The sequence below is a fragment of the Hippopotamus amphibius genome, chromosome 10 (genome assembly GCF_030028045.1).
Source record: "Hippopotamus amphibius kiboko isolate mHipAmp2 chromosome 10, mHipAmp2.hap2, whole genome shotgun sequence".
Classification (NCBI taxonomy): domain Eukaryota; kingdom Metazoa; phylum Chordata; class Mammalia; order Artiodactyla; family Hippopotamidae; genus Hippopotamus; species Hippopotamus amphibius.
Genome location: NC_080195.1, coordinates 14,296,560 through 14,319,655, shown reverse-complemented (window position 1 = coordinate 14,319,655; position 23,096 = coordinate 14,296,560). Strand labels below are relative to the sequence as shown.

The window sequence follows — 23,096 nt, the reverse complement described above, 5'->3', positions numbered from 1 at the left end:
TGCATCTCCCATGGCTAGTTCCCAGACTAGGGATTGAACCCAGGCCATGGCAAGGCAGTGAAAGCACCAAATCCTAACCACTAGACCACTAGGGAACTCCCAGCTTTTAGCTCTTTATTAACTTACCTGTTTTACTTACCTGTTTAGTCTTAAAGCTGCTTGGCACACAGCTGGTAGTCAGTAAATACTTGTTCAGTGATGGCCATCTTTTAATAAAGCCAATAAATGTTTGTCACATGATGTTGTTCTTCTTTTGATTTGTTCCTCAGCTGAAGGTGTTTACATTTTTAAATGAAAAAAAGATGAGTTTGCTATGTAAAAACCAGCTTAATTCACTGGTTGAGGCATCAGAATGGAAATCCGTTATTTTTAAAGGGTAGATCTAAACAGTCTTTTTAAAGTATTTTTTTTAGTAGAGTGATGACTTCATATAGAAGATGAAAGCTGATTAGGAAAGCATGAACATGGATAATATCCATGTTTGGTTTTAATTAGCTCAGTGTCGTTGGTTTTAGAAAGAAGTCAAACTAAGTATCGCATTTACAGAATATAAAGTTTTATAATTTAAGGTCCATGAATTTTTAAATAATGTGTTTTACATAGAGTGTATATTAAGAATTATTCTAGCATATTAAAATCTACTTTTGTCATTTTACTTCCCACCATAGGAGCTGTATGAGGGCGGGGACTTTGCATTGTTCCTGCCACACATACACAAATTAAATTAGTGAAATTGATTTTAATAATACATTTTACTTAATCTAACGTATATTTCAGCATGTAATCAACATAAAAGAGTGTTAATGAGACCTCTTACATTTTGTGTTCACATGAAGTCTTGAATTGATGTGTATTTTGCACTTACAACACATCTCCATGTGGACTGGCCCCACTTCCAGTGCCCGTCACAGCAGCACAGTTTGAGAGATTTGTGTAGAGTTCAACTACTTTAAAGAATATGCGTCATCAGTACCATTTTTTTTTTTTGTTTTTTTTTGTTTTTTTAGATTCCATGTATATGAGTTAGCATACAGATGAACCCAGTGACAGGGCAAGAATAAGGATGCAGATGCAGAGAATGGACTGGAGGACACGGGGTTGGGGAGTGGGGTGCGAAGGGGAAGCTGGGACGAAGTGAAGAGAGTAGCATAGACATATATACACTACCAACTGTAAGATAGATAGCTAGTGGGAAGCTGCTGTATAACAAAGGGAGATCAACTTGATGATGGGTGATGCCTTAGAGGGCCAGGACAGGGAGGGTGGGAGGGAGTCGCAGGAGGGAGGAGATATGGGGATATATGTATAAATACAGCTGATTCACTTTGGTGTACCTCAAAAGCTGGTACAAGAGTGTAAAGCAATTATATTCCAATAAAGAGCTAAAAAAAAAGAAAGAATATATGTCAATTCAAAGCAAGGCCCAGTCACCCAGTGAGGTGATGGCTCCATGTCTATTCCTTGGTGATTGGTTGGTGCACCCTTGTTGGAAAGGGGTGGTGGGAAGGGTTAAGTAGTTCTGCAGGATGAGTTTGTTGTTGTATGGGAGCAGATACTCTCTTGGGATGGTATTCAGTGAGGATGTTGAAAACCCATTATGCTGGTGTTGCAGAAATTTTTTTTGTCCAAGATGCTGATGGCCTAGATCCTGGCATGTAAAAATATTACAGTGAGGCAGTTCTCGTGATGTTAGGCTAGTGTCAAAGCTGGTCGGAAACTCATTTTGCAATCATTTGACTTGGGCTGTCTCTTGCTTTGTGTTAATGGATGTAGGAAAACAATCTAACAGTTTATTTCAAATTAGAACTTTGTTTTCAATTAAAAATTGTCTCATGATAGCTTTTGTAAAATTCTGAGTGAGTCATGTGTCCTTTTTTCTTCATGATAAACATCTCTTATTAAACTAGTCCCGTTCACATTGCTTTTTGGGTGCATATTTGGGGTTGGTAGCATAATTCGAGTTTGATTTGACCTTTGATGCCTAAATCTTTCTTATGTGAATGTATATGATGTCGTAAGACGGTATTTTGCAGAGTGATTTTCCAAAAGATGTGATCAGACCAGGTCTCATTTCCAAGTGAAGTGAAACCTGTAGTATTTAACAGACAGGTTCCTATGGGTTTTGCGAAGCTGTAACCTTTGTAATTCAAAACCTATATTTTTCATACTTCTCTTTGGCACTAAGGGCAATGGTGAAAAGTAGTTCTGTAAACTTGCTCTTGTGTTGCTTCGGTTTTAATTCTTTTCAGAGTTAAGAAGTTCACACTTTCAGATTATGGGATTTTCTGTGTAAACTTTGGGTTGTGCACACTGAGATGACTTTTTACTGTCATATTCTAGTAATGACACTCTTCATGGCATTTGAGCAGACAAGCCGTTAAAACCTGCTATTCTATACCTGCTGCCACTGCTGCCCTGGTATGTCACAGATCTACCTCTTTCCTTTGGGGCTTCAACAATTTCACATCAAAAGTTGTGAATGAAGCTTAAGTAAATATGTTTATTTTGTACTGGCTGCTGGCTGGGAATCTCCTGAAGCAGCTGGAGTGGTTTTTGTTTTTTTTTTTTAACCCCTGCCGGGTGAACCATCACTGTGACAGGTAAATAGCATTCCTCAATGAAGCTTGGACTCTCCTCCCGCCCCCCTTCAGGACTTGTAGAATGTAGGGATTGTCTTGCTCCGAGCCCTATTGATTGGGTCACAGCCTGGTCTGTGGAAAACAGAGTTGCCCTGGGGCCACCTCACTGCAGGGAATTTGCTAAAGCCCGTGTGAAAGGGCCACATGGGGTCTCCAGATTACCTTATGAACAGGAATCAGTTCAGGGAGCAGAGTCCTTATTAAGGACCTATTAACTTCTTCAGGCTTCTCCTTGGATTGAAAAGCACTTGGGAACGAAGGAATAATGAAAGGAAATTGTTGCCAAAGCCACTGAAGGTGCATCTTGCCCCGTCTCTGGGGGTGCATCCGTTCATTTGCAAATTTATTTCCTGCTTGGGGCTTCTGTTAACTTTAGAAGTCCCCTTTTAAGGTCTTGAAAGGGGAGTTTGAAAATGATTACATAACATTGATTCTTTTCTTTGAAGAGTTGACTCTCCATAGCATTTGGTCAAAGTTCGCAGGAAACTACTTGCATTTTTAAAATGAGCTTTATTTTCCAATTAAAAAAAGCAGTGTATAACTATTGTAGAGCTCTGGGAAAATGTAGGCTATTATAAAGAAGGAAAAAAACTTCTTAAAGTTCTACTGCCTAGAGCACCACTGAAATTTTTTCCTAACTTGTACACACACACACACTCTCTGTACAACTCCAAGTGCTAGATTTTTTTAAAAAAATAAGTGTATACTGTACATATTGCTTTTGACTTCCTTTCAATATACATATTTATGGCCTTTTGTGATTTTTAAATATTCTTAGAGAACATGATTCTTGGTAATATAGTATGCCATCACAGAGGTTAATTGTAATATGTATAACAGTACTCAGCTTTTGAACACAAATTATTTCCTTGTATGTATACTGTTTCTTTGTTGCCTTAGCATAAATTCCAGGAAGTGGAATTCCTAGGTCAAAGGAAATAAAAATTTTAGATGCTTTTTGATAAGAAACAAACATTTTTATCCAGAAACAAAAGCGTCATCGGCAGTTTAAGGGAATTCATCTCTCTTGCTGCCACTGACTATCTAGATTTAAAAACAAAACCCAAAAAGGTGCCAGTATTGTTAGTGAAAAAACTTCATTCAGGGAACTGTGATAATTGAAATGGTGCTTGTTAATCTTGTGACTGTACTTCTGGTTATGAGTTTGAAAATTCTAATTTTTATCAACCAACTTTTTGAGACTGTAGTCTTTAATTTAGCTTTTTTAGAGCTTTGTCCCCAGTGGCATCTTAATGCTTCTTCTTTTTTTTTTTAATGTATGTCTCCTATGTGCTAGATAGAGGTTCTGTGGGAAAAAATAACTCTAAAATGGGAGTTTACTTTTTATTTCACTTGGTTAGATACTGTTTACTGTAAAGAAGCATATGTTTAGTCTAATGTTAGCTGCCGTGAGGCTTTTCAAATAAAAAAATGTGATTTTACTATTAAAAGCAAGAATACGAGTTCTTCCTTCCGTAAGTGGTCCTTGTAAATTAATTCACTATTCCACACCCATAGTTTATATATACTCAGCAGCATAGTGATTGAATTAAAGCAAATGATCTTATTCATGGGATGATTTGAGAACAGATCATCCAAGATCTGTTATCAGGCAATAGGCAATTCTTTGACAGGAATTAACTCAGATTAAGTACCTGGGAGAGACTGTGACGCTGATAAAAGACACAGGTTTCTATTCAAAGAGAATTGTGTGAAGAATAGTTTTTTAAAAAACCAAAGTGATAAAGTTTTAAGATAATAACTTAGGCAGTAGGTCTAAGAATTAAATATTAAAATTAGATTTGTAATCAAGGCAGAGTGCTGCATTTAAACAGATTAGACCCAGATATTACAAGGTTAATACATTGATTTAAATATGCTGAGGTGATTTTCTTGAGCCCTAGGAAAAAAGAACACTCATTTGGAAATTCACAAATATTTTATTTTTTGCTAGCTTCCTATTATATACTTATAATTGCAGTAACTCATAAAAAGTGCATTTTAGAGTCTAATTTATCAATAAATGATAAAGATGGGAGGAAGTATGCAGGAAAAAAATCGCTACATGGTGTTTTCAGAATTTGGGTAGAGAGGAAAATTCACAGTTAATTATGGTGCACAGACTTTGTGCCTTACGCAGCAGCGTGGGGGCCTCATTCTGAAGGCGACAGTGCTGAATGGATGCATCTTTAATCACCTGGAAGTAAAAATTCCATTATTTTTCTAAACCAGACACTAGCTGTCTGTTTTAATGGAACAGTTGGTTGATTACAGTTCTTTGGGGCTTTATTTCTCAACGCTTATTACTTCCTGTACAGATTTGAATTCTGGCTTCAGGGATTGTCGTTAAGTGAGTCTCAGAGTCAAAGAATTTGGGATCTGAGGTTGATTAATTTACTTAAGTTTTTTTGTAATATTACAATCTGACTGTTTCACTAGGGGAAGTAGATTTCCTTACAACAGATTCCCACAGCCTGGGTGCTTCAAAATGGACTCTTAACTACAAATACAGAAGCAAAACTTGGATAAGCTACCAAGAGATCTACCGAGTGGACCAGAGAATTCAGGGTCTGCCAGTGTTTTCTTTTTTTATTAGAGAGAATAGTGCTTCTTACCTAATTTGATGGAAATAAAATAGTCTGTGGTAAAAGTTAACAAGAAGTCTCCACTGCTTTTTGAGTAACCATATGTGTGTTGGCTTTATGGAAAGCAGATTTCTGTTACAATCTCAGAATCCCAGGTATAGAAAGTCTTATACAGGCTAATGTTACTGGCTTGAAAGTTACTAGCTAAATGCCTCCGACAGGTAAAGAAAGAAAGCCCTGAAGTGAATGAAAAGTAAATGAAAAGTAAACTGGAGTAAAAAAAAAATGTTGACTGAATAATTCTTACCTAAGGAATAGCTAAAGGCACTAAAGCAATCCCAGGCCACTGTTTGCTGATTGCAAAATCTGCTGTAATTTTAAGAAAATCTTAATGAAGATTTTTTTGCTTTGAAAAAGGAAATTGTAGGCCTTCATGTATCTCATGTTTTTACTAAAAAATAGGGACGTTTGGCCTCATGGTTAACTCCCTCTCTTGCGGTGGTTAATGCTGTCTATTTGCAGCCCCGTATTCTAGCAGCTCTTTGAATTTTATTTAAGGACACAGACCGAAATGCTTCATTACAGCTTATTCATTCATGAAATGTCAGCTTGTTCTTCCTTTCCCTGTGAGAAAAGTTCATGTGTCTGCCTCTGCCTGTTTGGAATGCTTTGTTTGATCTGAGGGTAATGCCCTTGGACTGCCCTTCCTGTGATGAAAGTAAGGTGAGGTGAATCAAAGTCAAGCCAGATAAGACAGGAATGTGCTTCTCGGTGACTTTTCCGTCATTTCTGGCTTTGAGACTCCGGCTCTATACTTACCTTTCTTGCCCAAGGGATTAGGACACTGGTTGACTTTCATCCTCTTAGATACAGTATTTCATGTACAAATGGGGCTGGCTGCTGAATTCCTGAAATTCATAACTTGACTTTGGACATAAAAGAAGTTGCCAAAAATAACAAGAGATTGACATTTTCATTTAGTCAAAACTGAACTCAGAATAGTAAATGAAAACCGCACCTCTTTTATTTAGTATGGTACTCTATCCAAAGGTTACCTTTTTTGTTTACTTTGTTAAGTTTTTGTTTAGTTTTATTACTGTATACAAATTATTTGTCTGAAAGCGCTTCACTGTGCTGCTGTTAATACTAGGAGGGTAAAGGGACCTGTGTTTTTTTTATTTTTCCAGTTGCCCCCCCAGAGTTAATGATTAAACCTGTGGTCATTCACTTGTGAAAGAGTGTTGATTGCTTTGGAAAATGGTTGGTAATTATTTAAAGTTTCGTAAAGAAGTTTCTTAGTGATTTCATTTTGTTGAAAGTGGGCCAAATGTCAGTTCCACTTTCTGTGCCTTGAAATGTTCAGGTGTGGAAGGCAGGCACATTCTTCTAGGTGGGAAGCACAGTTCCCAGTAGGTCCTGAGTCTTGTATGGGAGCCAACAGGAAATTTGCAAAAGTACTTTTTCTCACTTTCACAGCCACAGGCCTGGCCTTCTGAAAGCACTCATTTCATGGTGTCAAGCACAGAAGCACTACCTGCTCTGTGCAATGGAACGTCAGTCTGGGATTGGATATAGTACATCTGCAAGGGAGATTCAGTCTAGATCTTTTTTTAAAAAATGTGTAATTTAAAGAGTCTTTCAGAAGTTTATTTTTTCAAAAAAGATAATGTAGCTTATTACCATCAAATACATAGTTCATAGTGACCTGATTGAGTGGGTTGGTGGTGAGGCTCCTCTGCAATAAAGAATTTCTTATAGATTTAATATTCTTAAATATAAACATCAGAAGTTCTAGCTTATTTTCTTGAGTAGGTGAGCATCTATCTAAAATAAAGTTCTATCCCAACTGTTAATTTGCATGTTCAGTTATTTGCGTGAGTCACATAATCATATGTGTTGGCTCAGTGGAATTAGTAAAGTAGTAATTTTATTGTGCTATAACTCTTGAAAACAACTGGAAAACTCGGTTTTATTAAGCTTAATATGCACTATCTTGTGATTTTATTTTTTTAATTTTCCTTGAAGATTTTGGAAGTCCCTGTGGCAGTTGAACCATTTTCAGATTTTCAGAGGGATCTCTGACCCCTAAAAGGATTCATAACTCCAGAAGATGAGTAGGGAGAATGAAAACTGAACAGTAAGCCCTGCTAATCCTGGATGGATCTTTGACCTTAGGGAGAAGAACCAGGTGCTTGGACCATCCTAGAAAGAATGCTTTGAGGAGATTGTGGGGAAATGAGAATGTGGGGCAGGGGAAGGGAGTAGAACATACATTAGTGCTCCCAAATCCTGCGTAGGTCCCTGAAGGATGAGGACTTTGGAGAAATCATCCATGTCCGTCAAAGGTGAATATTTGGGAGAATTTCACTGAGGCACCATTCAGAGGATGAAAAAAGGCCTCCGTGGCGAGTTTCTTCCTTCTTTCCTTCTCTGATTCACTAATTGTTGATATACACCATTTATTGACAGTCCCCTACCTACTGGAACCCATTCCTGGTGCTGTGGATTCTGCATTGTACAAGATACACAGCACTGTGGTCTTCTGGAGTTGTCATTTTGAGAGAGAAGACAGTGGATAAACAAGTCAATCGATAAGAAGATAAACATGCTTTCAGCTTAGCGGTGCTGTGGGGAAAATAAACAGCGCAGTGTGATGGTGGTTTTCAGCAGGGTGTAGACGGTCTTCTTTAGATGGAGTGAACAGGGAAGGACTTCTAAGGAGGAGACAAGAGCGGGACTTGAACGACAGGAATGGAGAACCAGCCATCTGAAGACCACTTTTGATCAGAGGGAATAGCAGCCCCGAAATACAAACAAGCTTGTGTGACTGGAGGACTGCGATGTGGGGGTTAGAGAGCAGGGGCCAGGTCTCCTGGAAGCTGGTGGTTGGTGACTGGAGGTGACTGGTGGGGATGCAGAGCAGTCTAGCCCAGGGAAGGGCACAGTCCTGTCTTACCCACAGAGAGGTCTAGCTTCCCTGCACTCCCAGTCTTGTGCAGATGCTCCTTCTTTCCTACTGCTGACTGCCCTGCTCTCCTGAAAGTCCCACTGTGAATTTTTATCCCAGTCCTAGCTTTACACCTGGTTCCTTGGGGACCTCTGTCATAGGTGGTGATCACTGGTGACAAGGAGAAAAAGAAGGTAAATGCTCCTTTTGGCTTTGATGGTTTGCCAAGCCAATTTTCTTCTTTGGTAATAGACTTTCTCTTGGATATCAACCCTTGAAATAAAATTGCTGTTTTAACTACTTTTTAAAAAATCATTAAAAGTAAGTTGTTTTCTCTGAGAAGCGAGTTTTTAATTTCAGAAAAGTTTTTCTTTGTGCTTGTACATTATAAAAAGTCTTGAATTAGAGACAGTTACAATTGTTAGCAGTTTAGAAGGTATAGTAATGATATTTTGAAAAGAATCTTCAGGGATATATACTTCATCTTCTTGTACCCAGGTCTAAGATAAGGAAATCGCTAATGTCCCTTATTTCCATATGGTGCTAATAATTTTGTACCTTCGGTGACAAAGGGATTAACTATAATAGAGGTATACAGTTTAGTCTTTAAATTTCTTTTAGTAATCATGGTATATTCTAGGAATGACTTCGATTGAACTTGGTTAGTTTTAACTTGTAAATCTTTAATAACTTCTCGAAATTTGATGAAACTGGATCAAAATTTGATGCATATAAATGGGGAAGGCGATAATATCTGGGGCAGAGATGGACATAATAGTCTGTCTTTACTCCAGAGATTTCTAATTTGATTTTTTCCTAGTTTTGATTATCATGTCTTTTTCGAAATAAGGGTTTATAGTGTGTCCTAAAAGTAGCTCTGTACTTCACTGGGGTTTTGGACAAGAGTTTATAACAGATCTCAGTGACCACTTTAGCAGTCTGGATGCGTGCTGTGCACATTTAACATATTTTTTTATACTGTCAGTTGAAACAGCTTGTTTATGTGTCTCTGTGGAAAGGGTGGGCACAGTGGTCTGTTTCTTTTGCTCTGAAGCATTCCATTCAGAGCGCACAGTGTGGTTTAGTCACTCACCTGGTTTTTAAGTGATTCTAATAGTTCTGCTTGAAACACTTATTTCATCATAATGTGGTTTCTGTTAGCCAGTTTTCTCTAGAGTAATAGTAGCATCCTTGTAAAGTACAAGTTTAGAAATTAAGGTGTCATACCCCTTTAAGAATCTTTCTGAATCTTGGCTTTGCTTTAGCTTCTCAAGCATCAAAATAGACTTAGTAGTAGTAATTACCTTTACTTTTAAACACTGATCACTTAATCCTTGAAACACATCTATCCTTCCCATTTTATACATGAGGAAACTGAGGCATTGACAATAATAAGTCACCATAAGTTACACATTTATTAAAATGCAGGATTGGGACAATTAACAAGAACACTAAGAATTTAATAGAGAAACAGATTTGCTTCATTCATTTGATCAAAAGTAAAGAAAAATGCTGCTTGGGAGTAGCTAGGAATGGGGCAGGGGGCTGGATGGGAGTGTTTATACAGGGATTTTTATTTGCTTCAACTGGTATTCATTTCACGTAAAACACACCTTCCTTTTGCATAGCTAAATTGCATGTGGGTCTTAGGTTTTATTTTAAGAAAAATAAATAGTTGCACTTTTCTGTGTTTAGAATCTGTTTTCTAGACGCCTAAATAGACCTTAGAAAAAGGAAAACTTGCTCTTCTCCCAGCCCGATGCCTTCTAGGACTCTGGAGACAACTGTCTCTTTTGGAAAGAGCTGTGTTTATACAGTAACCAATGTCATACTTGACTGTAGCAGAGGAATCTCATTCCATTCCTTCTTTAGCAAGGGAGAGCGTTAAGGAGTTTGGCATGAGGCGTAGTCCTTTCAACTGACATTTGAATCTTTGAATAGTGCCTTGTCTTCTCCATGCTGGAGCACACTTTCTATACAAGTGTTTCAGGCAGTTGTTACTCTGCTTATGGAAACCTAGAAGTCACTTTTAAAGGTTGCTTTTACATTTCTGAAATTTCTCAAGTTCTGCTGATACACTTTGGATTAATCCTTTATACATGTGGGCTTAAGGAATTATTTTTATGCGACACACATACTTCTTTGTAGAAAAATTAGAAAATGTGAACACAGAGAAAAAATTCACTTATCCCTATAATCCACCATTTTTAGTGTGTATATACATCTTCTCCCTATCTTTTCTCACAAAATGAAATTAATCTTATAATTTATTTTCAAAAATCACATAATTATATGTTGCATCCTGAAATTCAGTCAGGGACTCATACCCTAAAAAAGGACTTATTTGACATTTGTGCAAGAGATAAAATAATGGAAAATAAGTATTCAAGAAACTAGTCGTTCAGATACTGTGTTGCCCTTCTCAAAAAGGCAATGTGAGGGAATAAGTTACTATTTTATTTATCTTTCCTGTAATACCTTGTTTTATTCTTCTTGGTTTCTTTAGCACTTAGTACCAGGCCTGGCAAATAGTAGGAACCATATGTTTGTTGAATGAATGAAAGAAGGTATAAATCAATAATACCAGGTTCCAGATTAATTTCTAGCAAGATCCAAGCCACTATAAACATCATTAAATCCTTTTTGATGAAGCAGATATTATAGGATACAGTTTTTTAAAAATCTGTTATTTAAGTATTGGGGACTAAAAAGTCACTAAGATTTCTTTTCCAAAAGGGGGTTTTCCTTAATATCAGTTTTTATCTGATACAAACTTCTACAATTGAATTTTAAGAGTTAGAACTCAGAATCTACCACTCAATATTTTACAGGGATATTCAGTATTATATAATCCCTTATGACTGTTATGCTTCATTTAATATAAATTTAGTCTCATTTTTATGTAACAAGATGATATGATAAATATACCTACTTCCTGACTATAGAACAGTGTGGATTTTTTTATATCCTTTTTCCTTTTTTATCCTAAACTTGGATAAAAATCCAGTCACATGGGGTTCTTGAACTTTGTATAGAGATCTGTTTGGCCCACATTTAGTTGGGTTTATACTTTAATTCATGTAATTCCTCCCACAATGGGCAAGTGCTGGTCGATTTTCTTGATGTGTTGATTTTTTTTTTTCCGATCGGTAGTGATAGATTTGTGAAAATCATCTACCCAGGCTTATAAGGAAAGAGCCAGGGCTTGAGAGTTAGATGTGCCTGTTGAATCACAGCTCTGCCACCCCATAAGAACAGGAAAAGCAGAAGGGAACACCCTGGTGGTTATGAGTTTCAGCTGTGGACTAGTCGGCCAGGTTTTGGATTCTCGCTTCTCTCCTGCAACTAGCTGTGTAACTTAAGGCACATCACTTAACTTTTGAGGCTTACACAAGTAGTAAATGTGAGTGCTTAGATGGCTAAGTGGTAAGGAAATTCATTAATTCATTGATTAATCTGTTACTATGATGGTGATGAGTAAATGACCTTAGACCAGTGGCTTTTCGGCTCTAACCCCCTGCATCGCATATGGAAAGTGAGGAGAGACCACTGAGCTCACACAGTAACTGTGAGGGTTCAACACAATGGCCTACATAAAGCACACACTGAGTATGCCTCCAGTAAATATAAGGAGGTGTAAGTTGAAATTGAATAGCTTTTAAAATATGAAACAAACTGCTAGAAGCATTGCCATTGGTATGTGAAATGTGTCCTTTGGATTTTAATGCCTCCAAAGGCTGTCTGGTGTACATAGTTTTATCCACTTAATATGTGTTCCAATGATACTTTTGATACCCATGGGTGATCCTTTTTAAGAGAGCTTATCCAGGAAAGCCCTCATTAACAATATTAATGATTCTGACATGGAAATCAGAACTTGGAATCATTCTCCACAAAGCATAAAAACATGGTTTAGCAGAGCTTGCCGTGGGAATGACTGTTTGCGAAGCTGAAGAAATCCCTGGACTTGAAACATGATGCTTACAATCTGATTATGAACTTAATATGTTTTAGTAAGTTTGCAAGTCAGAAAGCTTCCTCAGCTGATTTTAAAGTTATTGCAACAATTTTAATTGAAAGAGTTGATATACATTTTAATTAAAGTGATTTAAATAGGCAATCTAAATAATGAAAAAACAGATTGACAGTTACTACATAAGAAGCTTTCCCTTTAATTGTTAAGTTATGACCTAACTCTATACAATATAATTATAGAATTTTCTAGACCTAAAACCTTTTTGTAAGCAGTTTTTCTTGTTTTTTTTTGTTTGTTTTTTGGTTCTAATTGTAATGTAATTTATTTCATAAAGGTGTACTTTGGTCTGGCACTGTAAGTAGTTTCATATATAAATACCTTTGAATATTAAATTGTTGAAGCTGTCAGAATATCCGTTTTATCCATTAACTCAGATTAAATGAAACAGATGAAATTATGTGTATCTAAGATATAAAGGAGAGATAAAGCAAGAAGATTATACTAGCAAAACTTTTAAAGGACTATTGGTACTTAAGTTTCATTTGGCTTTTTATTGTATGCATTTTAAATATGACTTAAAATTCATGGTTATAGAAATTTACAGTTAAAAATATTTTAGTTCATTGGGCTGATTTTCTTTATTGTCCCTCCATCACTTTGTTTATTCTAGACTTTTTTTTTTTTTCCAGGCATATAATTGTGTGTTTGTGTGGTTTTTAATTTTGGAACAGAACTAAAGAAAACCAAGATTGTACTCCATACAGTTTTATAAAGATTATATTTGGGTCAATTTGTATATTGTTGACATTGTTCCTTGTAATTAACAGACCTGTTTTTTAATGCTGTGTGATATGTAAATTAACCAAGTCCCCTTTTTGTCCTGATGCTGTGGCACGTGCTTCATGTTTTAATGGCACAGAACAGCAAGGCTTTTGTAGCATCAAATCCTTTACCCAGATCTCCAAGTGCTGGGAAAACAACAAAGCCAATTTTTCCCATCTGATCACTCCATTTTTACCCTCTGTTGAAGCTGGACTTCCTCTGGAAACAGCAGGCTGTGCTCAGTTGCTCTCATGCTTTTCTCCCTGTTCCACCAGTAATGAACTAACTGTGTGGCTTTGGGCAGGTGTTGACATGGTTTCCTCATTTGAAATAAGGATGATCTTATTACCTACTTCTTAGAGTTTCTGTAAAGATTAAAAGATTTGAGATATACTTAAAATAGTAGCTGGTATATCATGAGCTCTGTAAAATATATGTATTTGCTGTTGTATAATATTATCACCATCATCATTACCATTTCTCTTGAGTTTGCTGTGTTCCCAATCACAAGTAGCTTCTCACAAAATAACACTCATGGCAAGTTACTGCTTTTGAAGGATTGGGTGATGGTAACAGCCAGTAGCATGTCTTTTACCTGGAGAGATAGTTTTACAGCATGACTTACTCTCTGTTTAGCTGTGAGAGGGCAGAGAGGTACATGCTGAACTGTGCGGTATGCTAGTGTACTGCCTAGTGGTTTGCTTGGCCCATGGGCGATGCTTCTTGGTTGGCTTATTTTATTTTGACCTTTGAAAAAATTATCAAAATATGGGATATTCACCTTATTTGTGTGTTCTCAAGCATTTAAAAATTTAATTATGTATCATTCTCTTTTTTTAAAAGTATTAGAATTTGTTTTTTGCAGAGAATTTTTCTCTGCAAAATAAACCATTAAACATAACTCTATTTTCCTTATGTTTTATAATTACCAACACCAGTAAAATAAATGATATCTTGTATACTTGAGGTGAAAGGAAATGTAAAATTTTTATTTGACTACTGAAAGCATTTTTTCTGTGTCATTTCCTAAGTGGACTGTATAGCCATTTTAGCATCTGAAATGCCCTCAATTTGACAGACTCTTATCTCATTTGTTCCTGTATTTTAGTCAGCAGTAACTACACAGTTTTGGCAACTAATGCAGAAGCAGGCAGGAACATTAAATATTTATATTATATATTTACATTATAATCTACTGTATGTATGTTTCTAAAAGAACTCAAGGGTTTTGATTTATTAGATACTATTGCATGTCAAATTGGTGCAGTCATTTTAAAGAGTGGTGTGATTTCAGAAATCTAACTTTTTATATCAAGAAACTCATTTTATCACTTTTCTTTGCACATTAATGTTATCACAGCAAAACAAAGTAATAAAAAATCTTTCTTACATGTACAGTAAATTTAGAAATTAAAATGAAAACAGATATATAATTGAATTGCTATTTAAATTCTTAGCCCAACATACAAGGTTTTTTTATGGACATACTGGGATCTCCCAAGGTTTTGTGTTAATAGCATTATCAGTCCAAATCTTGTATTTAATGAAAATGAGATTAAGAACAAATTCAAAAAAGTTTTATCACTTAAAGAAGGAAGCAAATTATATATTATGAACTCTGATGGCTATCCTTTGAAAACATTTAGGTAGATTTACAGAAAAATTGAGCATATAGTACAGAGTTCCCATATAGTCCCCCACCCCACACACAGTTTCCCCTGTTATTGTCTATTTGTTATAATTAATGAACCAATATCGATATGTTCTAGTTAACTAAAGCCCATAGTTTACTCAGTTTCTTTGCTTTTTACCTAACGTGCTTTTTCTGGTCCAGGATCCCACATGATCTTTAGTTGTCATGTTTCCTTAGGCTTCTCTTGGCTGAGACTGTTTCTCATACTTACCTTATTCTTTGAAGAATGTCTGTTTTTCAACACATGCTTAACAAGCACCCATTTACCAGGCCCTGAACCAAACAGACAATATATCCAGGCCCTCAAAGGGTTTAGTTTTTAGGAGGGAGCTTATAGTTTACTTTTTAAAGTTAATTTTAAGGAAGAATGTCTTATAGCAGATTACTATTTAATACAATTATAGGATTTCTGATTTTTCCATAATTAGCAGAAAAAAAATGAGTAATCGTTTACAGATTAATTGCAGAAACATAGATATTGTATCTTTATTGTGTAGAAGATATCTCTGTTCTTTTTAAGCCAGTGTTGTTTTTATATTTGGGAAAGCACTTAGTTCCAACAGAGTTATTCTGTTTATGATGAGACTATGGAAATGGAGAAAAGGACAGTCAGTCCCTCACTGTCTTCAGGGAAAATATCAAAAATTATGTTTTAAATTTAAGTTTTTCTTATGATTGACCAAGAAGCTTTTTATACAATTGCTGCTGTAAGCTTGGTTCCAGAAAAGTAAGAAGTGTATGTGACATGGTATATCAGAAGGGAGGGTAGGGTTTACAAATTTATGTTGCCAGATTGTTGCTATTTATAAGTATTTTTGAGTTGGAGTCACTGAAGAATCTGAAATAGCAGGGTTTTGTTGAAAGCTTTGGTACTAGGACTTGAAAGGGGGCCAAGACCTGTTAAACAAAGAAAACAGGAAAATTCCAGGAAGAAAGGTGCTCTGTGGCCATGGAAATTTGAGTCAGTTAAATTATTTTTGGCAGTATAGTGGCCACATATAACTTTATTTCTGACTAAAGATTACTATGTTGAAAGCATCTTTGCCCCACCAATGGCAGTTGGAGGGGGACTGCTGGCCGTTCCTGTCCAAGGCCAGTGTTCAAGCTAACAGGTCATTAGCGAGCAGGGATGGGTAGTGGAAATTAGTTATTCTTGGAAACCTTTACTTACTTTTGGACCACCTACGTGAGCAACTAATACTGTACCCTACAATCTTCGAATAATACCTGTTAAATTACATATATGGACATTAATGAATCCTCTTAGAAAGAAATTTTGCTGGGAGCTGTATTTTCAGCCACATTGGTCAGGTTCTTTTAACAATTACATTGCATTATGTTTTTCTTTCAGTCCAGTTTTTCCACTGTATGCACATTTAAAATCAGTTTCCATAGTGACATCTGGTGGTAGTTTTGAAATCCTAGAGAGCATGTTTGGAATGATAAATATTTTTATTTAATAGCTCCAGATTTCCAGCTTCTTTCATATTTTTCCAGCCCTATTAACAATTTTCCCTGAAAATGTCTTTATTGTATTCTTGAGATTGGAAAGCTAGGCATTTTTTGCTTCCATCATGTTTCATTAAAGTCAAGAAATGATCTCTTATAACATTGCCGGGTGGTGCATATATAGCAGGCTTGTCTAAACCTGCCTTCTTCTGTGCTCAGAATATACAGCGTAGAATCACACAGTAGCATCCTTACCTTGTCTGCTGCTTGTGCACTATCACCTCTTGACAAGAAAAGTGTCATTTCCACCTTAGCCATCTCACTGGCTTTTTCTCATACAGCTTTGACTGATACCCTTCTGTCTGGCTGGAGGGAGCCCTGTGGCAGCCCTGGGCTATCGCTTCCTTCCCTCTTACAGCCGGGGCTTACAGATCATCTAGTTGGTTGCCTGCTATTGTTGCTCTCCTAGAAAGTGGAAAGGGGAAATAAAAAATAGGAGCAGAGATGGCAGAGAAAGAAAGGGAGCTGAGAGAGCGGAAGATATTTGAAGACAGGAGGGAAAGCACAGGAAGTTACCATATGGATGTATATATGTGCTGAATAAGATGCAGTATTATTGTGGGTATATGTTAAAGAGAAATATCTTTAAAACCAGAGTTTAAGTGTTTATACTTTTTGTTGGTTCCTTAGAGAACTGTTTCAGGAAAAGAGAATTTATAAACCCAGTGTGCAAAAAAGGAGTTACTGAAAGTTAGTTGGTAGAAGATCATGGATTTAGAGAAATGGGAGTGGGATGCAGTTCTGAGAATGAATGCAGTAGGTTGATTCACTTCCAGTGATACCTAGGAGTCTTTAGTTGTTGTTTTCCTGTGTTAAAGGTACTAATTAGAAGTCTTCTTTTTGAAAATTCGTTTCTTTTTAATAGATGAAGGTAACTGGAGTTACAGAAGAAATCCATCTATACATGCTGGCTGTGGCTCTAGGAAGGACTGGAAAGGAAGGGTGACAAGTGTAGGAATAAGGACTGAACGAATAAACTCTGCTCTGGCCAGACTTCTGGGCAGTTGCTATGTTGGCCACCTCAGAAACCAGGACCCCTGTGAAGAATGATTGGGATTCTGATGAGTCCCTGGTTAAGGAGATGCCTCATTCTGGATTCTAAACTCTCTGCTTGTTTAGCTTCCTATAGTTGGGCAAATCATTTCAGCTTTTCTTAAAAACAAGTGAGTTGTACTTTAGGATTTCTAAAGGGTTGCCAGTCTCCAGCTCTTGGTTTTGAAATGACTAAGGCTGAGATGTACTACTAGTCTGTCTTCCCAGATTATCTAGACTGTTTCTAACTGTTCCTGGACCTGTGGTCAGTTCTTCCTAGATTGAAGATGGAAGCTCAGTGTTGTGCTTTCTGACTGTTGTAAAAGTTTCTGCCTGGGGGTCTCACAGAGGTGTATCTTATGATTGAGTAGACAGATTGAAAAGCAGAACACAAAATCCCTTTGCATAAGTATGGTCTTTTCCCACCTATCTTATGCTTGTAGAACAGTGCTTAGAATTAGAATCTGCGGTTAAAATAGTGCTTAGCCACTAGACCCGGAACCACTGTGAAGCAGAACCCTCGGAATCTTCTCTTCTTTATTGGCCTTTAAATGTGGGGAAGACCCTTATCTCAGCAGTGAAAAACTGCTTGTAGCCTCTCATCTTGGCGCCCCCCCCCCCCCCCCGCCATGGTCGCCAGCACCCTTGCTGCTGCGGAGTGTGTGACAGTGGGTCTGTGGCTAATGATGGCAGTGTAGCCTGTTGGTGAAGAGCCTGAGTTCTGGAATCAGACTGATTCAGATCTCCATTCCACCACTAAACCGTTGACTGGTCGTGGCTGTGTTTCTGCTCACTTTAAGGCTTGGGCCATTTGCTTACTTTAGCTAAGCATCCGTCTCCTCATTTGTGAAGCTGGAGTGAAAATCATGCAATCCCTGTGTTCTTTAAATGTTTTAATGCATGTAAAGCACCTAATGAAGTCCTTGACATACAGTAAATCTTGTACTGTTAAATTATTATTTGTAAATACGATAAATTTACGTGTGTTATTATTTGAGCATTTTGGTTAGTAGAGGTTATTCAGTATGCCTTCCTTTCTCTTTGACAGTTAAAAATTCACTTTATTTCTGAGAATAGGTTAATCTTGAGATCAGGTAAGGCTTTGAGTGGTTTCAGTGGCTGAGCCAAAACCTTCTTTGTAATTTTATAACTCTATCTCTTACTAGTTGACTTAAAAAGAAATGTGCCCTAGTTTGGGTCCCATTTGAGGACTTTTCTGTACCAACTGTAGTTAATACATCCATTCATTTTTGTTCATTCATTTAATAAATAATTATTGGGCTTTGGGTAATGTTCTGGGTAAACTGGTATTTGAGAAGGATGTGGTCTCTGCTCCTGTGGAGCTTATAATGTGGCAAGAGAATTTATATTTTTAGCATCCTGGTTGTCTTGTCATTTACTTAAGGTGATTAAAAGAAACTGAAGGATTTCAGGATACAGGAGACCATGTTTGTCCATTCATTTCTTTGGATTGGTTTGAGACTTAAATAAGTTAATATCTGTAAAGTGCCCCATATAGTGCCTGGTACCTAATACGAATAATGACAAATACTTTTCTAACTGATATTACGTGCCAAGTGCTATATTCTAATCATTATATGCGTATTAGTTCATTTAATCAACCTAGGAACATACTACCATTATTCCATTTTATAGAAAAGGAAATCAAGGCACGTAGAGGTTAGACAATTTGCTTAAGATAGCATAGCGGTAAGTGACACAGAAGTCTTCCGTAAGTCAGAGTTGTCATTTAGGCTGACACTTTCTCAAAGTGACAGTTTGTTTTTGTTGTTGTTGACATGCTACTTCATGCTTTTCTTTTCCTCTAGGGGTCATAGAGACTTCAGATCGACTGGACCGAGAGTCGACCTCCCATTACTGGCTAACAGTGTACGCAGCCGATCAGGGCGTCGTGCCCCTGTCCTCCTTTGTAGAGGTCTACATAGAGGTGGAGGATGTGAATGACAATGCACCACAGACGTTGGAGCCTGTTTATTATCCGGAAATAATGGAAAACTCTCCCAAGGATGTGTCTGTGGTCCAGATTGAGGCATTTGATCCAGATTCTAGCTCTGATGACAAGCTGACATACAAAATTACAAGTGGAAATCCACAAGGATTTTTTTCAATAAATCTTAAAACAGGTATGTGTTAATATTATTACGTATGAAATATTCATGCTTATATTCTCTTGATATGGGGAAATTTAAGAATTAAATTTCTTTATTTGCCACTTTTTTTAGTTTTTGATGTCATTTTCCTTTTGAGTTATTCAAGACAAGCCTTTATTCACTGATTAAAATTTAGCCCCAATTTTTTTTTCCTTTGAATTTGCTTTTATGAAACTGTTTTGCTCACTAGTAGTTTCACTGGCAGGTTAAAAAGCAAATATTGCAGTTTCATTGATAGTTCCTAAATTAGTGATACATTTTAAACTTAACTGCAAATTCTACTGCTGCTAAATTTTCCAAACTCTACTTTTTATGAAAAATATCGAGTGTATTTCACAATTCACAGCAATTTTTTTTTAATGTTTTGGAATTTTTCCATAGAGCAGTGCTGTGTCTCTTCAGGCCGTAGAGGATCAGGATTAAATAATTTCAAATTGGAAACAGTTACTTTCTTGAACTCCTACCTCAAGTTTTCCTTCTGTTTTCTCTTCTGAATGTCTGACACCCTGTTTCTAAGCAGGTAGCTCCTTGACTCCAAAATCCTTATAAACTTCAGATTTTTGTTCTTTTACATTTGACAGTGCATCTGCCTTTTTCTTAAGTCTTGGTTCTCTTTTTTATTATTTCACACACACAAAGTTCAACATAGCTATCATTTCTGTAGTGGAAAGTTGGCTATCATTTATGTGTGAAAACTTTACAGTTGGAAGGTTGCAGTCTGATTTCTTGATCAGAGTTAAAACAAGAACCACCACATGACACTGAGAGGACAGTTTATTTGTAGTAAAATAAAACTTCTCATGAAGTAGATCACTGGCCTTTGAACCCAGATTTTTTGGTGATTCGATACTTTTTCATAGAGTCTAGTTACGGATTCTGAAGAGGTAGATTTATAGTTTACATGCCTCTATCATGGCTTTGCTCATTATGTCTTATTCTAAGGGAGCTCTTCCTTATCTTCAGGGAGTAGAAATCCCCTTCAGCAGTCCACAGCTAGCTCCCAGACTCCTGGATGGGTAGCACATGCATCCTGCTGATAGGACAGCAGGAGAAAAGTCATGAGGACTACAAAGAGGTTTTATTTTTTTGTGAGTTGAAGGCAGATAGTAGTGGAAAATAACTATAGTTAGCACTCAGGGATATTTGTTGTGAAGTATGTAATAACCTATGTGTTTAGTAGAGAAATCTGATCATTCCACAAATCACCTAAAGTCTCTAAAGATGGAGAAATAACCGTGTTTTAGCATGGGCATTATAAAAGCATATAGTAAATACAGCCTCAGTGTTATTGGGGGCCAGATTGTGAAAGCTGGTGAAAGACAGCCTGGTAGAGGGCAGTTCCCATGGCATGCTGACCCATCACATCACCTGGGGGCCCTAAATCATGTTAATTATTAATGGCAGAGTGAGAAAATCACTGGGCTGGAAATCAAGAGATGTGGGCAATAGTGAGGCTCTCCCTCTGGAATACTGGAGAAAACTGGCTTGCAGGTCCTCACATTTTGTGGTTAGTGATAAGCATTTTTGCTGGCCCGTTAAGGTTCATGCGTGTGTGCAGAGCACTCAACATCCCTTCCTGGGAAGATGCCGCAGCCTCTCCCACTTGCTTGTGTGCTCTGTTAACTCTACATGGGATAGGCAAGGTCTTAGTAGCTTGATACATGTATGCCTCTCCTTTGGATAAACAAATATGACAAAATAAAATGCATCTACTTACTCCTTAGTGGTAAAGAGAAATTTAGGACGCCGGTGATTATCGCAGCATCCAGCAGACCGCAGAAAGCCTGAATTCATTGGCATTCACATCGCTTGTTTACACATCAGGTGTTTACCGAGCTTCTGCAGTGTATCCAGCATGTTAAGAGATGCTTTGAGAGTTTGTAGTCTGTGTGTGTGAAATAGCAAAGAGAACCAGGCAGGTGTGGGATGTGTGCCCAGGCGCTAATCAGCGCTTCCAGAAGAAGTGGGGAACTGATGATGACTGATATGGTGGTGTGGTTAGGAGGATGAGGCCCCTTGGGAAAGTTAGTGTGCGGATTCTGGAAGTAGTAAAGTGGGTGGATGGAGAAGAGGTAGGGGATGTTCTTCATGCTGGGACAATTCGAAGGAGTGGTGAGGCCAAGAGATATAGTTAGATGAGTATGTGAGAGAATGGCTGTGCTTGGTGGAAAAGCGTGACTACCAGAAGAAAGGTTAAAGGAAAAGATTAATATTCATGTTATTTTTATAAATAATGACCTATTTTGGAGAGTCTGCATGCAATCCCTTGGAATGTTTTGTATAAACTTAAATCAGATGACCTCACTAAGTCCTTCTAGAGAGGAGGAAAGGTTCCCCAGAATCTTTCTCTCCTTTTGTCATAGTATGACACAGTTGAAAAAAGCAGAACAAAAATCCTTTCCAGGGCTGGGTTTGATAATCTGAATTGGGGATTCTCAATGACAAGTTTGGATGAACATCTTTAGATGTATTTTGTGTTCTAGTCAATGTTTTTTGTGCCAGGAACTGCCTTTCTGCATCTCAGATGGTTCTTGTTATGTTGTTTATAAATGGGGTGGCGGGTGGCAGGGTGTTTCCTTTTACAGAGGGTACAAGCAAAAGAGACTTGATCCATTTTCCTTTTCTAAGGCACACATTTTTTGTTTGATTATGTTCAGTATCAGGGTAAGTTTGCTTTTAACAAAAATTGTGCGGTTGCCTGAGGTCGGAGAGAGACAAGAGCATAGGGTGTTGGGTTGTGTGAGCCCTGACAGCCCAGTTTGTGCAGACACATGCGTCACAGCTTCCTTTGCAGAGTGTCAAGGACAGAGAAGGAGGAGGGCCCCAAACAATGGGGACCAGTGTGCGCTCACAGGCTTCATTCTCCACGAAGAACCAAAGCAAACTGGAACTGCCCCAGCAAAGTGTCTTTTCAGTCTTTGTTATCAGTTTGAACTTTTGAGGCCTGATATGTAACTTAAAATTGGCATATAATTTTCAAGTGTTCATTTTGGGCTTGTGTGTGCTTTAGAAAAGGCCACAGTTTCATTCCCTTATCTCTGTGCTGGTATTTTCCAAGTTTTGGACACAAAGCAAGTATTGCTCTTTATTTTAAAAAAATTTTGTTGAAGTGTAACTGACATACAATAAATTGCACATAGTTAAAGCCTGCAACTTAATGAGTTTTGACATAGCTATCCAGCTCTGAAACCATCACCACAGTCAAGCAATGAACCTACCCATCGCTCTCCAAAGTTTCCCCATCCCTCTCTGTATCCCCTCCCTCCTGCTGCTCTCTGTCCCCATCCCCAGGCAACCACTGATCTTTCGGTGACAGTATGTTAGCTTGCGTTCCCTAAAACTTTCTGTAATTAGACTCATAGAGTGTATACATTTGTTTTTTGGTAAAGGTTCTTGCTCTCAGTGTATTTACTTTGAGATTCATGCATGTTGTAGTGAGTATCAGAGCCCACTGAAATGATTCATACCAGCCAATTCTAAGCTTGCTTGTGCTGCGTGACCGTGTCCTTTCTGTGGAAATCACAGGAAAGGCTCTGGCCCCTGCTTTCTCCTTGTTCCTTCCACCTCCTGACTGACCACAGTGCAGCCTCGTGTGGCCCTGTGTGGTGTGCATGGCATGCCCCTTGCTCTCAGATGTTGTGAATGATAAACTGTCTTTTCAGTGACAGTGGTCTCCTGATCTGGTGGCTTTACCATTCTTGAATAACAATAAAACCTACGTT

General features: G+C 37.6%; 1 protein-coding gene across 3 annotated transcripts in view; it reads left to right on the top strand.

The window, feature by feature from the left end:
- Positions 1–23,096, top strand: part of FAT1 (FAT atypical cadherin 1) — a 120,071-nt gene that overhangs the window by 29,843 nt on the left and 67,132 nt on the right. For all 3 annotated transcript variants that reach the window (XR_009047659.1, XM_057696334.1, XM_057696333.1), the window contains exon 3: positions 19,033–19,347. Coding sequence is in view for 2 of the 3 variants with exons in the window: in XM_057696334.1 (XP_057552317.1) it covers positions 19,033–19,347 (315 nt within the window). In the remaining variant the exon portion in view is untranslated. The remainder of the gene's footprint in view (positions 1–19,032; positions 19,348–23,096) is intronic.